Consider the following 17,434-nt stretch of genomic DNA (forward strand, 5'->3'; position numbering starts at 1 on the left):
ATGTTGCTGCTAAGAAGCTACAAATTCTAAAACGTGAATTTTAAAATTCAGTATCTGACCAAATGTGAAATATGGTCACAATCTATCTTTGTGTGACCATCACAGTGACCTCTGACCACCAAATTCTGCACATCTCATATTTGGTTCCAACTGGACATTAGTGCTACATTTGAAAAAATTCCCTCAAAGCATTCCTGAGATATTGTGTTCAAAAGAACGGGACAGGCAGACGAACAGCCCAAAAACCTAAGCCTCTGGCAACACTTACTGCCTGCAGAGGCATAAAAGCAATTAAAATATTATATAATACTCAACATGTTTTTTGTAATGCAAATCTCTTGTATTCTTGTACTCCTGCTTATGTTGGTTCGCACTGTTTATGTCCTCGACTGTAAATCGCTTTGGGTTTAAAAAGCGTCTGCCAAATACAATGTAATGTAATGTAATGTAATGTAATGTAAAATGTTTTTCCTTCACAAATGTAATTCATTTCCATTCATTCAAAAAGTGTGCTAGTATCCATAAAGATATCACACTATATGACTTTGAGGACAAAATGAACACTATGTATCAAAACATCTGGTCTAACTGTTATGAACTATTGATATGTTGTGTACATCTCTAATTCAGTGTCTCTGACCTGACCAATTAATATGTTCCTGAACAGATACATTTATTATTATTGATTTATTTTTAAAGGATGTTCTGGTGGTTATAGCAACAGCAGTTGTTTTGCAGCTAATGTTTCCTCATTCCAAAAATGAACATCCATTAATAACACGCATTCATGAGAACAATTCATTAACTGGTCAATCACATTCATCAATGAACAAAACAATTACAAAAAAGTTTTTATTCAACTGGTGCAACACAATAATAAGACACCAATGCCAGCATGTATACATAAGTATAATGCCATGAGTGTTCCTCCTAGTCTCCATTTCCATATGCTTAAAACAAGGGTGACACAGGAACATATCTGTAATTTGAATTATGGGATGCACCAAGACATGTTTTGAAACAGTGAAACTTCTAAAAGCTCAACAGTGGACTTCAGTTTTATGTTATGAGTCTGAAATGTATTTCAAACGGGTTAACTGGAGAAAAAAAGTATACAGTGATTGTATCAAGTGTAATAAGACTAAAGCAGTCACCATATTATCTGTAAACTTCTAAGCCTAAAGTATTTGGAACTTTCATTGCATTGTACTGTATGCATCACTGACACCAGATATGAGTCGTTATCAAATAGAAAATTCACACAGTGCTTAGTCGAACAGACAATTATACATGGATCTACATTGTATTTGCCACCTAGCAATTAAAGGTTGCTGGCAAAAACAGTTCATACAGGCAGTTATCTTCAGACAGTAATGACTACAGTAACATATATCTGATAAATAGGAATGACAGTAGACTATGATCAATGATGCAATTGTGGAACAGTTTGAAAGAAAACCTGAAGGAGATGCAATGTGGTCAGTTAGTAGCCCAGGGATGTGCAAACTGTGCCCGAAAGGTTCGGACAAGAACCATACCAAGAACCTGAGAAAGTCAGAGAGTGTGGTTGTGTGTGTGTGCTAGCAGCACTACCTGTTAAGAAAACGTAAACCAGTGTTAAAATATGTTACTGTTCTGCAAGAACTACTACATACAAAAATACAACTCTGCATAACTTGCTTTTTCCTTGCTGGTAAAAACTTGAATACAAAGGGACATTACTGTAAAATAGAGCAAAAACTGTACGCAAAATATTTATGCATTATTTCATTATCAAAACCACTCTAAAGTTCTTAGAACTCTCAATCCGAAGCAAGAGTAATTCAACAAGCACCCACAGAGCCCGCCAACATTTTTAATACACAAAATACTCTCGCCACACAACATTCCACTGACCCTCGCTAACTCTACATCTATCCATTTTTACGACGTATCTATGGGCTGACGATGCACGTATCAAAAGTTTTCTATCATTGCAGCTTGTACTTAGCACTCTACGCTGTACAGTACCAATGCCTATCCTTTGTACATTCCTTACACTGACAAACTATTCTTACACAAATTCTATCATTATCTAAAGAGTTGGTGTAATTGGTGTAAGAACATTGTATGCCCCAGCATCTTAAAAAAAAATAAATCAAGTAACAACTTGACAAAAACAAGCATATAAGACTTGTCAATAAAATTAAAATTAAATACAGAATATTGGCGACACTATTCTGTGCCAAATGTATTCATGCTGAATAGTGCTGGTGGGACTTTGTCCACCTGTTGCCTGTGCATTACTGTATTATTCGGATAACAAATAATAATTGTATTTTATAATGATAAAAGCCCATGTTGCCAGACTAGAAGCAAGTAATAAACACCAAGTGAGTGGCAGGAACGTTTCTATAAGGTTCTTTCATCTTTGTCTCAGCACCGACATCAGCCCATTATGATGAGTTCCTTGAAGTGTGCAGAAACCATTAGAATCCCGCTACTGGTCTGCAGTTACTCAAGACATCCTCAAGGTGGCAGTAATATAATACATGATGAGTTGGAATGATAAGTTACGACATGGCAGTGAGTGGCTGGCTTGTGATGCCTAATAATGTTTCAATAAGTAGGTGTGTACATGAGCTTGTTAAATGTCAGTGGTGGTGCACACACTAAATGTTGTGTACATATTTGTGGGTGTGCTTGCACTGTATATGTGCTCACTGCACACACCCACAGTGAGCACAAAGGTGCCTGAGGTCCGTGCTGTCCACCCAGGCTCCTGTACGGTCTGGTCCCCCAGTCAAGAGGACTCTTGCAAGGCTAAACACGGGTCCTTAAGAGGCCTCTGCCGCATGGCCTCTTTACAGTCTGTCTGCCCACTGCTACCAGTCAATCTGAGATGCAAGTCTCTTTTGCATTGATAATAGTCAATCATCAACATTTAACAACCTAAAAGCAGCAATTACAATCCATCAGTTCATGGAAGGAGGATAGCTTTTGTGCATTTCTCAGGGGATGGGAGCTTTCTTCTTGACACCATCTTTACCCTCTCTTTAGGAATACTTTCCAGGAGCTTTGTACATTGACTATAAAAAGTATTTTACCCCTTGGTCTATTTCATGTTTTGTTTATGTTATTTTATGTACACTATGAAATCACAGTTGATTAAACTTTTTTGACACTGATTATCAAAAAAAAAAAATCTATTTATGTGACTCTGAATAGTACCAATTAATGGAAGGATAGCTAGCAAAATATGAAGGCTGCGAGTACATGTCTGTCTAAAGCAGGTCATCCTCAAGGCAATAGCGAGGAAGGCTACAGTGTGTGTCCTGCAGTAGGAATGGTGGGAGGGTCACTGACTGAGCCTGCTGGGTGCATTTCAAGCTTTATAGCCAATTGGCAAAGACAAAGCCACTGATGAAAAATTTCCTAACATTTCAGCTTTCATTTGTCAAAAAGGCACGTGGAAGTGAAAGACGACTCCAAGGTGCACCAAGAAACCTCCTGCCATGCTTGGTAAAGAGTTTTATAAATCTGCTAACGCAAAGCTAAAGCAGCACAGGCCTGTCTTCAGAAGGACATTACTCAAGTGGCCAAATAAAAAATTCAGACCTAAATCCAATCCAGAAGCTGTAGCAGGATTTTAAAACTGCTGTTCAGTCATGCTCACTATAAACCCTGTCAGCCTGAGGATTTTTGCAGAGAAAAATGAAGCGAAATTGAAAACGTGGAAAAACTAATACAGATTTAACCAAATCGACTCAAGCCTACAAATGATGTCAAAGGTGCATTTAAATAAATAGCGGCTAGAAGTGGTGATTGCTATATATGTACTTAAATTACAATTAATTCTACAGACTTATTTTCACTTTGACATTGTACATTCATCTGTAGATCAGTGTCAAAAAAGGCTTAATTAACAGACTTGGATTAAACCCTTTTAAAACAATAACACATGAATAACACCAAGGTGGGGTATGCAGAATACTTTTTATGGACACTTGGATGATTATGGGTGAAGGAGGACGGTCAGGCAGTCCTCTCCTCTATAGTGGGCTTGTTGCTGGGGATAGGCTGGGCTGCATACACACTCCTACTGAGGCTGTCCACACTTTGAAAGTAGGGGTGGCTCAGCGCAGCAAAGGCCGATATCCTCCTGGAGGGATTGAAGGCGAGGAATTGCTGCAAGGGAGAGAGAATTGAAAAAAAGAGAGTGAGACCGCCTAATAAAAAAAAGTAGATATGGAGATTTGTCGATGCATGACTCAAACACAATGATAAAAAGAAAACATGGTTCGATTTGAGAAAACAGCTACAGTGCGATGAATTTGGATTAGCTTGCACCCACCATTAAGAGAGCCCGTCCTTGCTCGTCCATGTCTGGAACCAAGTTCTCTATCGGCTTAGGGGGTCGGGGGGTGAAGGCACTCTGTGGTAGGGCCACTTCCTGAGGCCAGTCTTCTGCTGAAGGTACCCCAACAACACTGTGGGATGATAATGGTCATGAGCATCCTCACCATCAGCAAACGGCAGCAATCACTGTCTCTCGAGTTCAAATGTGTGCTAAAATGATCCTATGGTTGCCCACGATATTCAGCTTAGCAGAGCAGTATTTGTCCATTAATTACAAAAAAGGCTGTTGAGCGCATGTCCTATTCTATGGTAAGTCATGACTCACTAATACAGGCAGTTCAATAAAGTTTTGAGAACTTTAATCCAGCGCCCGGATATTCTCAATTTTCCCAGATTGTACATTCATTCATGAAATATAATACATAGGATCTCGGAGGCTGTAACAGGAAAAACAGCCAATAATACTTACTCAAAAATCTTTCCCAGCTGATCAACATCTGAATTTCCTCGAAATAACGGTCTGGGAAAGAGAAAATAAACACAGTTTAGTTTGACAGCTGCTGCTTTTAGACGAGTTGATGTCTTACAGTATATACACTGCTGCTCACATGTTGATACGGAAAAAGGTTAAGATGCATTTTGGTTAAAAAAGTAAAGCATTCATTATGTTCTTACTGACCTATTTTAGATATGAGCCCTATGCCACAGCACACTGCAGATGAACAGCCCTAAGATATAAACGAGTGGCTCAAGGCAAAGAGGAATGTGTGACTCTAATGTGAGCGTTTGAAGTAGCCACACACTCGCAGCTCCATCTCATGTTGTCAGGATTGTGAAGCGATGCTGGGACTACCACTGAAGAGGGGAGGGAGGCGGGGATGAAAGGAGGAAGGAGAGCAGTAGCAGGGCTGCTCGTGGTTTCTGTGGCTTTGGGCCGTCTTTGGATGCCCGTGGGCGGCCATGCCTGCCCTGGCACCCTACAAATTCCAGTAGTCATCATCAGCACAAGCCTGCCGGCCACCGCACGAGACAGAAAAAGCTTATTTATCCCTTATGTGTGTGTATGTGTGTGTCTGCTCTGTGTGTGAGTGTGGGTAGGAAAGTGGGAGGGAGAGGCGTGTGAAAGAAAAGCTGGATTATTCTAACAGAGAAAGAGGTATGGGAACTAGACCTTCCAGCTGAAGTTCCACTGAAAGTAAATGAGGAGGCGTTGCTGTCAAAGAGAGGACTTTCTCTTCTCAAAGTGTTACTTCCAAACTTCTACTATGAAACCATGCGCTATAATCTGGGAAAGAGAAAGCTTCTTTTTGTCATCTTCTGCTTATTTAAGATGATCAGTCGCCAGCAGATGTCAATATAATGCAGGATATTGTCGCATAGGTGTGCTTGTAGGCATGCGTTTATGCATTCTCTATCCAGGCCTCAGTGCAGTTCAAGTGCACCCCACTTAACTGAAGTCAACAGACTGGCTAGTCACCATGTGCTCCCTGTGTTTTCCTACTTGCAGGAAGCTTTGCATAGCTCAACACCCACACTTTCCTACAGACTCAGACACTGGGAAGTTAGTCACACAGGGGTATTTTGCACATTTTTACAGTGACAGCAAACTCTCTGTCACATGCTTTAGTTCGGAAGTGGAGTTGAGATAAGGAGTTTGTTTCAGTTATTCAAAACTGGCATCCCTCACTAATGGATTTCTCAGTGTTTCTGTAGTTATGAACCTCTGCTTTAAACATCTGACTTTGAAAGAGGATACCACATGTACAGGTCGTTTCAGGGTAAAACATTGCACTGAGGCTTGGAAGCCATTTACAATCAGACCAAACCAGTTCTGACTGTTGCAAAAGAAGAAGAAGAAAAAAAAAATCACCTACAGCAAAGTCATCGTGCCAAAACAAGTAGGGCTGATAATTCCAAGAGGTCCATTTTTAAACCTGGAGTGGTTTGTTGGTTTGTTGGAAGGGGATAACTGGATTCACATAGAGCTGGCCACTGGCATGCACGGTCAACAGACGAGTGCAAATGTAGACTCTCTCTCTCACACACACACACTTAAGCAAGAACACACAAGGGTGTACAATTGCATGCATGCACAAAAGGAATTGTTTCCCACTCTGAGATTTGCATGTTCACATAAATACACACACACACACAGACAAATGGGTGGCAGTGAAAGATGGACTGAGACTGGGTTGGGACAGGCAGCTGAGTCACGTTTCCTTTAGTGCCAACACGACTCTGTGTCCCTCATTCCACTGAGACGACCTCTGGAATGTGTGTGTGCATGTTTGCACGTGAGACCGTCAGTATGTCTGGGTGGGAAACACAGAGAGAGGGGTGTGTGTGTAGCTCTAGTGTGGCTTCCTTTAAGCCTGAGTCAGTGTGAACTGCATGGACATGCAAGTCTATGCCCAGTTTGGACGTACTGTATATCTGAGTGTGTAAAGCACAAACGCACATGCGCATTAAGGTATTCAGGATTTATCAATTGAGTTCCAAAGTGTGAGAAAGTCAACAAGGCCTCTCCTGAACCATTAACACAAAATGTTCAACCTTTTTGATGGAGGAATGTCAACAAGCAGGCGCTCTTTCTTTCTCCCCTCCCCATTCACTAGAACCATGACTCACCCAGACACTATCCCAGCCATGCAGATGCAGACTTGCTAGATATTTGCTCAAATTCCTTTGACAAGTTCCCAACTATTCTCGCTACAGTAGATTTTTTTTTTTTAAACTAAGGAATGTTTGATGATGAAAATAGAGAGGAAGGTGCTGGATGTTTCGTGAGTCATAAGAAAAGTATTTTGAGATTCGATTTGGACTTTTCTGACCCGCAGCATAAGGTGACAAGGTCAATTGAGGTGCTAAAATTATATAATTACAAAAGCTGACCTTTGTTTTAATATGTAATCCCATGTAACGTCTTCAGGTTGCTAGTTTTGTCCAGTCAATTTACAAGACTAAAGAACAGAACCGAAGGTCCCCTCATTTGAGAAAAAGGAACCAGCAAACTTTTAACATTTTTGCAATCCTGATCATGAGTCACAAGTGAATTTATGATGACAAACACATCAAGGGACTTACTGAGTGAAGTTGATAAATTAAATGCCCTATTCCGGGAACGATATAAGAAAATCAGTTTAGAGATCGACCAAACCACCTTTCGGGATGTCTAGTCTGTTGTACCCGAGTTGTCGATTATAACCTCCAATTCAACATAACTGCAAACCAGTAAACACTGTTTTCTCATCTCCTCTTGTTCTGCACTTTCTCTCAACCATGCTTCTTTCTCTTGCCTTCTTTCACTGCTTCTCCCAGGTGCCCTTTAATCTTCAACAGGTGGCCTTTTAAAAAGCCACCTTAATCACCTGCAGAGAGGTAGAGAGTGTGCATGTTCTGTTCACGGCATCAAAGGGCTCTGCGTTGCCTTCCGCCTTAAGGCAAAGTTGGACAGCTGCCAGACAGTGAAAACACACACATATACAGCAAAGCTTTTAACAGCCTATTGTGTCAGGGTGAGAGAAGAAGTAAAGAAGTACCATAACCTCGGCAACATGCAAACATAAACACACACACACACACACACACACAGTTCAAGGTAGGACTGCTATCCCTGCGTTTTTAAAGCAACACTCTTCCCATACAGTACAAACATTGCTGTTCCTTTATGTTGATTCTTGGTTTGCTGCCATAAATTCTTTGGAGTGCAGTTTAAAATGACATGAGATACGCAGCCATGAAATGCACTTCAACTTTGTGCTGTTCATGATGTGTTAACACGTGCTGAGTATGGCAGAAAGTACATTCAACTGCCATTCACCCTCAGTGATTCCAAGGCTTGACCGAGATTATGTGCAAACATGATTGCGAATACATTAACTCTAACTAGGAGCCCTATTGAAACCTTTCAAAGAAAACTGTGAAATGTTGCACATAAACATGCCTGCCTGAGGCCTATACTAAAACCTAAAATCTGAATGGAATTGATGAATCCACTTCAACACACAAATCAGACGTGTTGTTAGGCCTCGTGTACACTGATCAGCCACAACTTTAAAACCATCTGCTTAACATTCTGTAGGTCCCTCTTGTGCTGCCAAAACAGCTCTGCCCTGTCAGGGGATGGAACACAGGACCTCTGGGGGTATTTTGTAGTAATCGGAATGTTGGATCCTTTGGGTCCCGTGCACTGAGGGTGGGAGGGTGGACTCAGCTTATTCCGGTGCATCCCAAAGATTCTCAATCAGGATGAGATCTGGGGAGTCTGCAGACCGTTGTTGAGGTCCTTGAGACATTCCTGAGCTCTTTTCTAAATGTGACGGAGTGCATTGTAAACAAATGATTAAATTATTCACTTCACCCGTCAGTGGTGTTAATGTTGTGGCTGATTGGTGTATATTCATCTTAAAGTTTGGACAAGACAATTCTTCAGAGTTTATACTGGTTAAATATTTAATCTGGAGTATTTCAGATCCACATTCACACAAAGAGATACAACTAATGACTATTTTCATTACAGATTCAGTTGATCTTTATTATTATTATTTTGATTAAGTGATTTATATTTCAGTCTCTAAGACATCCAAAAATAGTGACATATGCACAATTTCCTAATGGCACGCAGTGCAAGTCCATCTGGCTACTTTATGATAGTAATGATTCTGATAAAACAGTTTAACAAATTGCGATTTGCTGTGCGTGTACATCTAATGACAACTAGCCTTAACATCACAACAACGTAATGATGATGGAGAAACGTGTCCATCTGTCTGAGATGCAAGCCAACACTCCAATTATCCTGAAAACAGGAATTTAGTTGGGTGGCATTAGAGGATGTGGGTTTAAGAGCAAGGCATTTAAGGTTAAACAAGACAATTAACTTCAGTCTTTGTAGCTACTACATAACTGCTAATAAATAAAGCAATTTGTATAGGGGCAAGTAAAAGTTGACTTCAGACAAGTAGATTTCTGAGTCATAGTTGACTTTTAACCACAATGAATGAATTATCCTTATTTACAGTACCCTTTTTATTTTAATGCATTGGGCTTTTTGGTAACACCTTCAATAAAGATCACACCTATGATCAAATCTTTGTGCATTAGAATACATTCAGAATTCTTTATGACTACACTAAAGCACATATAATGCTTTCTGATGCCCAATATCAACAGTGATAAACCATTCTAGTCTGACTAGTTATAAACTAGAGGTTGGCTGATGGGGCTTATAACGCATTGTGACTACCTATACTCAACTGTACACAGCTCTACAGGTAACTGCAGAATGCTATAATAGTTCATGCAGTAACATACGTTATCAGTGTATGTGTTAAGTAAAATGAAGTACATATTGTTTACAAGATCTATAATAACGCATCCTTCATCATCATGTTTCATTCTATGGTGCATCAGATTGCTTGTTATGTCCAGCCAACGATCCAAAACCAAAACCATATATCTTCACTTTCAGACAAAGAAAATTCCAGCTTCTCATCACCACTGAGAAGCTAGAATTTGTTTTTCAGTTGTCTAATTGATAAGTGGACTAACATTTTCAGCTCTAATTGAAAAATGCAGAAAGAAAGTAAAAGTCAGTAAAAAGGTAGAGATATCGCGTGTGACAATGACTTCTCAGAGTGAAATCACCAATAATACGCTTACAGAAATCAGACAAAAAACAAACAAACAATCAAAAAAAAAAAAAAAACGTGGTCACCACGTCACGAGCGTTGATTGATGGATTACAAATGACAAAGATGAAAAAATGTAAAACATTACGTGTGGTAGAATGACAGCTAAAGTGTTTCCTTTACATAACTGAGTCACATATGACTGGTCTTGTTCCAAAAAGCCCCTTGTCCTTCACCCTCCCCTCCGATGAGCTGTTCGAACGTATCTGAAAACATGAATGTGTATAGATCTTGTCTGACACAATAAAAAACTGTCTTGTGTCACCATTTCATTTGTGGGCTACAAAGTGGAAGCTTAACACAGGACCTGAAGCACAAATGCACGAGATGCACCAACACTGTTAGAAAGGACAGAGTGGGGTCAGACCCAGAGATTGACATCTAGTGACTAATAAAGGCCATAGCATATGATAGGCAATGATATCATTCAGTGACACCCCTTGTCCCTGCATGGAAGCATCTTACTACATTATGTGTCTCCTCTCACTTTATTTGTCATCTGTCTGTATAGCAAAGGACTAAGAGTCTCTTCACCCTGTGTCACCCTTTGTAACTGTTTAATCCCACGTGCAGAGGGTTGGGGTGTGAGGACGGTTGGGGAAGGAAGCATAAATTATAGCCAAGGCTGCTCCTCCTGACACTCTGCCCAGCCTCAAACAGACTCTTCTTATCAACTTCGAAGCACACCACTACAAGCTGGCTAGACCCCAGTTCGCTGTCGATGTCAAGACACAGCATTATACAAATTATGGCCCATAAATATTATTATCAGATTGATGTTATGATGATAAAACATGCCCTTATGCTTTGGAATAGTATTATTTTCCTTCTGTGGGCAGGAAGTTCAGCCTTTTTGTTTGTTAGAAAAATGGTCCGTTATTAGCCTGGCTCTCCAGTGTGTGAAGTTCGTTAGACCACAAACTGACAAATACCTATTCCAAGAAGCAGAATCTTGACTTGCATTGCTGAAACCACAGCAGGCACCCTGTCATTACTGTAAGGGTTTGATAAACCAACTGAAATATAATTGCTCATAGCTCACAATGCATCTGACAGGTGTTTAGAGTAAAGTTTAAGAAACACCCCAATAACTGATAGTGTAACGATTTTTTCTGCAGAACATTCTTTAACAACACTAAATGAAAGTGAACAAGTAATCTTCTTCAATTCTTTTGGTATCGGCCAATCTGACCAACAATCAAGTGATCATCAGCCATAGATCTGGGACATCTTTTCTCACTTAAATATTCAGTGTTTATGCAAACAGAAGGGAAGATGAGATGCATGCATAACGATGGATTTTAGTGATACCAACTCCATAAGAAGAGCTAGTCACAAGAATATGAGCATGTGAATTTATGTACAGTACGTGTAATCTAATCATTATCTGTTGCTTTGGCAGTAAATGTGATAAACCACGGCAGTTTACCAATGCATGACCTCAGATGGCTCCTATAATCCATTTAATTGCCTGACCAGTGACCCCAGTGAGCAACACATGGACAAATCCAACCACTGATGGATTAATTAATTCAAATTTCTGACCTCAGTTTAATACCACTACACTATGTATCCCCTTCTCTTCAAACAGATTTATAGCATCGGGTAAGATGTGTCGGCAAGTGCAAACAAGAACACTATACATTAAACAGAGCAAAAAGTAGCACACAAAAACACATGATCAATATGATGTATAAATACCATGCTAATGCAGGTCAGTGAATATGTGATTGCCTCTGTGTTGAAATGATACACCATGCGATTCAGTTGTCACTCCCTGAGGTGTTAGTGTTTTGTGTGATTCTAGTATAAAAAGCAGCACAGTGAAGGACAAAGAGATTCAAACAGCTCTGTTGTGCTCATTGAGGGATGTTTTCTATGGTGGTGGTGCTTCTGTAGCAAAGTTACATATTGCTTTATCTGTGACTTCCAGCTCAAGTCTTTCATGGGCCCTGTGTTCTCTGCAGCTCTCACCTTCTCCTGAACATCTCAGCGAAGATGCAGCCGACACTCCACAGGTCCACTGGGGTGGCGTAACTGGATTGGAGCAGCACCTCTGGGGCTCTGTACCATAGTGTCACCACCTGCAGCACACATGCACACACAGCAGAAATCCATTAAGAAAATTAGGTTAAACATAAAAAGACAAATGGACAAACATTCCAAATCTGTTGCATGTAGTTTTACCTGCCACTGGCACTCAGTAGATGTCATCATCTCTCATACACACACAGGGTTAACACTTCTATGCCCCCATCTTAGGCTTACGTAAGACATGAAATCATATCTGGCACTACACGTCTCCCTGCTCCTGTTTTGGTGTACCCACATCACACAGTCTCTCCACAGCAATCCAGGGACACACAAAACTCTGTATGCACATGTGTGTACATTCAGTAGTACAATAACAAAACAGCGCTTTGCTACATTAAACCTGGCTTTTGTATGTGAAGTTATAAATGGTGTCATACATATTAACTACCATGCCCAGCCCCCTCTCAAAAAAACAAGACAGAAACGCTTCCTTGCATCAAGCAACCCGGCACCCACCTGAGGTATAACAGCAGCCATTTTGTGCCACTTCATACTAAGCATGGTTTCCAAATTTGACCCCATGACTCTTTTGGGAGTTCTGAACGCATGTAAGTGTAGCCATCGCCTGCAGGAAAGCAGCGGCATTGTTAACAGCTAAAGTAGGGAAAGCCTCCAGACAAAACTCAGTGACCCCTGGCAAGAGAGTGGACTGGTTCCAGGTGCTTTCCTAAACTCCAGATTTTTCCAACAGCTTTTGGCTGCTGTTCCCCCCACAGGCACTGCAGAGTGCTTATCGGGATCTCAGAGTCTGAGGCAAATGTTTGTCAGCAAAAAGAGTGCGGTGTCACCTAGAGATCTTTATTAGCTGGCTTGGACTCTCTGTGGGAGTACTTGGAAACAATACCCTGAGTTTTTCAGATGTTGTCCACATGCCTGTAGGTGCAGAGCAGTGATCTTCAAAGAATGTCAACAGGCAACTATTAAAAAACTACTCCGGTCTTTGCTTATGTGCTCCAGTGCCTCTTTGAGAAATTTCAGTAACTCCATACTTTATAGACTTTTAGACATGGACACTCTTTCATCTGGGCACACTGGATGATTTTGCAATCAGTATATTCAGTATATTTTAATGCTGTTCAAAAGAAGTGTGTGTGTGTGTCACTTAAGCCATGCTAGCTACGAGGTTGAGTTTATCAGTCCAGCATTTTGACTCAGTTTATAATGTCCCAAAACCTACAGGGCTGAGTGCTTTAAAAATGTTTTACAGTCATTCATGGTCTCCAGAACACGAAAGTGAAAACTTCTCCTCTAGCAGAGCCATGAGGTTCATTCACAAGTATCTCAACAACTTTTGCTAATTACTGTGAAATACAGATACAGACATTCATGACCCCCAGAGGATGAAGTTAGTTGTCTTTAATCCCTTAATCTTTCCTCTAGTGCCACCATCAGGTCATTTTTATCTATTTTTCCTTATTTTCATGACCAAAATATCAGCAAAACTAATGACTATTTTCCAGCATGTTGACAGCTAAATTAAGATGATGCACCTGGTAGATAATACCTCCTAAACACAAGCATTTTATGACAATTTGGATATTACCATGCAATATGCAAATTGTTTGGAACACAGCAGTGCTGTCACTTAAAGCACTGCTGTGTTTAAGTTCAGCCTCACAGAGCCTTGGATATCTGAGGCAAACAAAGTAACCAAACATTACCCCGAGCTGGAATTCTTAAGCAAGGCAGACAACAGAGGCCGATAAGAGGAATAAAAAGTTTGGTCACGTCTTGCCTTCTAAACTGAATGACACTATTAATAGAGTCGGGGGCTGTATTTTGCAGATGTGTGATACTTTCTCATCTCCTGCTTCCTGCTTCAGTGGAAATAGGGAGGAAGTTGAGGGTAGTTGGCAGAAATGTGTCGGCAGAGCCACGTGACCAGAAATGAAAAATGTACTGAGAATGGCAGTGAAACCTCAATCAAAAACATGAATGAAAGCTCTACAGTCAGGCAGCAAAGTGTCATTGGTGCGTTTGCAACATAAAAAAAATTCAAGAATGTATTCCTTTCATTTTAGGAGAAATGACTTCTAACTTTCATTGATTTTTACATTAAATTCTCTGTTAAATGTTCAGCTTGATATCTATGCTATCAAACACAGATCAAGATGTGAATAGGTGCATTAGTGACTAACTGCTCAATCAACGCCTTGTGGTTGCAGACTCAAATGCATGTGTCTTCAGTCTACTGCATGGAGTTTGTAGCCTTGCAGAGCCAAAATTCAGGGCTTGCATGAATACCTGTGTGCAGAGAGACTTCTAGGAAGAACCGCATAACTAAGAACTTGGGGTATATCCGCCCCACTGCAACACAGAGTTATTCGAAAACCTGGCCACAAAGGCAGATTAAGGCATGTATATCACACATGCATGCACTCACAGACACACCGGAAGATAGATTTAAGGCTTATTGCAATCTGAAACTACACTCTGACTACTTGTGAAAAAAGTGTGTAGATGTACATCTATGGCAAGGTGGTCTGTCATTCTATCTTTGCATTTCTATAATTTCTTTTTTGTCAATGAATATCATGCAACAAAAAAAAAACCAAACAAAAAACAAAAACCATCAATGCATTAGTCTGCATCTCAGCACTTTGCAACTTGTATTCTGTCTGGGTCAGTCAAACCCACATTCTTCCTAACCAGGACATACTTTCAACTGCAAGGTAAATGCTCGTTGAGGAGTATTTTCAGTTTAAGACAAATACATACTAATAAAAACTGTTGTGTTAGGTGGTATTTACAACACAAAGACTGTGTGCCTGTGTCTTCTAATATGAGAATGTAGCATCCAGTGCAACAGTGTGGCTCATATATTATTTTTAGTAGTGACAACTGAGGTCTGTGGCATAGAGGATTGAGCTTTTGGCTACTTGGCAATCATTTTTTTAATATGATCAATTCATTATTGGTTGCAAAAATACAGAATAAAACTGAATAGGATTAAAATATCCCTGCTGGTTTACACCGATTTTCTGCACATATCCTCTCACATCGGCTGTCACTTAAAAACAAGTGTCAACCCCTAAGCAATTTTGAACAAAACCAAAAGTATACTGCTATTCCTTATTCTCCCTAATGCCTATTATTCTCAAATCAATAACTTTCTGCCCCTCAGGTGATTCATCACAAACCTCCAATCCTCAGTTTCAGGGTGCTCATTTTCACTTCCAGCACTGCTTTCTACTCCTCACCCCTTTCTCCCCGACCTCCTCCTTCTCTCCTGCAATCTCTTGTTCCTTCTCCATAAACTCCTCTCTTTCTGCATCCCTTTCTGTAAGCCCATGAATCTGTACAACACATATGTATGAAAGGCAGATATGTCTACATGCAACAGTTGGGGAGCCTATAATTTCCATGAATTAATTTAAATCACACAAAGCTTCATGCTCTCCATAAAATACTGAAACGTCTCTGCATTAAGCGGGTCTCAGGTCAGGTCTGTCATACTAAATAGCTCAAAGCGACAGAGGAACATGCTCTGAGTCATGGCCGTAGCACACAACATAATCACTGTTATCATAGAGATGACTGTAACAGCACATAGACTGTTGTAGAAAGAAAAAGGACAATCCCCAATTGCAGTGTTGTTATGTGCTTTTTTTTTTCTGGTCCTTTCCCTTCCTCTTCTTCCGACCACGTTTGCATTCCTTCTTCCTTAGTCTCTTTCTCACCATTCTCATTCTCTGTTCTGCTCCACATAGCCCTCCATTTCGCACTCCTGCAGTTCCTCCTCTCTACAGGCAGCACAAAAACAGAGACAGACATACATAGAGTATGTAGGACTGTCAGACACAGATAAAAGGACTCAGCCCTGAACTGTGCAATACCATCTGTATTGCTCTAAGGTCAGCTTCTTTGCATTTTCAGTCATTTTCTGTGCCTGTCTGACACCCTTCTTCCCTTCCGCATGGTAACAGAGAAGCCAGAAGAGGTCAGATAAAGGGAGAAAAAAAAAAGAAAGAGTTTGAAAAAAAGAGAGAGATTGAGTGAGAGACATAGAGAGTGTGTGAGGCTGACTCCAGATTAAAGGACAACATTCTGGGAATTCCTCTCTGCTGAGAGCATCCTCCCCCTCACCACCACCACCACCACCACCACAACACTCCTCACTGCTGCTCGCTGCTCCCCACTCTGCTTCAGGGAGGAAATGGCTTCTCCTGCCCCAGAGGACCTCCAGACCTCCTGGGCCGGACCTCCAAGCTTGTCTGACTTGCAACATCCGGACTTGTGCCACCAGCCCTGTGCATGCGCAGCAGAGAAGTATGACAATAGGCTGCATGCATGTGAGCATGGGGGCATTTGGTTTGTGTTATGTATGAGCACTTGCACGTGACTAAGTGAGCACCTGCTTTCGCCTGGATTCACGTGCTTCAGTGCCAAGTGCTGTGCGCGTGTGTGTGTGTGTGTGTGTGTGTGTGTGTGTGTGTGTGTGTGTGTATACGTGTCTGCAAATGTACGCAAGTTATCTGCAGTATTTGTTTCATGTTTTAAGGATACTTCTGGACTATTACCACTTGGCACTTAAACTTAGGTTCTTACTGAGAGGTAAATGAGAAGATTGATACCACTCTCATGATACAGAACAGAATATGTTAATTAGTGAGCTTTAGAGGTGCTGGCAGGTGGACTTCTTAAACTTTGGACAGAGCTGTGCTAATTATCTCCAGCTGCTTCCTTTATGTTAAGCTATGCTAATCACCTGCTTGTGGTATCTTCATATCTAACAGATGGACATGAAAGTGGTATCAGTCTTCTGAACTAACTCTTAACCACAAAGTGAATAAGCATTTCTCACCAAAGGTACCAAATAATTTCCTTTAAGCGTCACCTTGTTGACACCCTGTCTGCAGCACTAGTGTCTTGTCAGATGTGTTTGGAGCAATACTGCTGTATTACCACATTCACATTTCCAGACTTGTTGGGAACCACATTCTCCAACCCTCGCCCCTATCCTCCTCAACCCCCACCTGTGCTACCATGACACAAATGTTTTCCTGTCACTCTCCATGTGGATCTTCATGGTGACCCTCTGCCATGAGGATGACTGAGGCCAGGGCTTAAGGCTGCAGTGCCGGAGGCACTGGGGCTGATGGAGCTTGGCCAGGGGCCCGTGTTTACATTCCCTCTCACTGAGGAAGCCCAGGATGAAAGTGCACTACTGCGCACACAGACACAAAACTATCTACACACATGCTCACAGACAAGTACTTTGGATGTACCAGAGGCCAAATACCTGTTGTAATTAAATCAATAAGAGCATGATTGGAGGTTTTAACTTTCAGCAATTACTGAATTAAATGGAA

The 17,434-nt window shown here is 40.9% G+C and overlaps 1 protein-coding gene across 2 annotated transcripts in view; it reads right to left on the reverse strand.

Moving 5' to 3' along the window:
• Positions 1-838: 838 nt before the first annotated feature.
• cdk6 (cyclin-dependent kinase 6) overlaps positions 839-17,434 on the reverse strand; it is a 34,232-nt gene continuing 17,636 nt past the window's right edge. Inside the window, exons 1-7 of one of the 2 annotated variants that reach the window (XM_046418713.1) lie at positions 16,554-17,087; positions 16,242-16,521; positions 15,803-15,865; positions 12,003-12,112; positions 4,808-4,858; positions 4,334-4,469; positions 839-4,167 (exon numbers count right to left, since the gene is read on the reverse strand). In XM_046418713.1, the coding sequence (XP_046274669.1) occupies positions 4,015-4,167; positions 4,334-4,469; positions 4,808-4,858; positions 12,003-12,112; positions 15,803-15,865; positions 16,242-16,521; positions 16,554-16,615 (855 nt within the window). In that variant the 5' untranslated portion in view covers positions 16,616-17,087 and the 3' untranslated portion in view covers positions 839-4,014. Of the gene's footprint in view, positions 4,168-4,333; positions 4,470-4,807; positions 4,859-12,002; positions 12,113-15,802; positions 15,866-16,241; positions 16,522-16,553; positions 17,088-17,434 lie in introns of those variants that run through there. The other variant, XM_046418712.1, reaches the window with a different exon arrangement.

This window comes from Scatophagus argus, chromosome 17, assembly GCF_020382885.2.
Source record: "Scatophagus argus isolate fScaArg1 chromosome 17, fScaArg1.pri, whole genome shotgun sequence".
Classification (NCBI taxonomy): domain Eukaryota; kingdom Metazoa; phylum Chordata; class Actinopteri; family Scatophagidae; genus Scatophagus; species Scatophagus argus.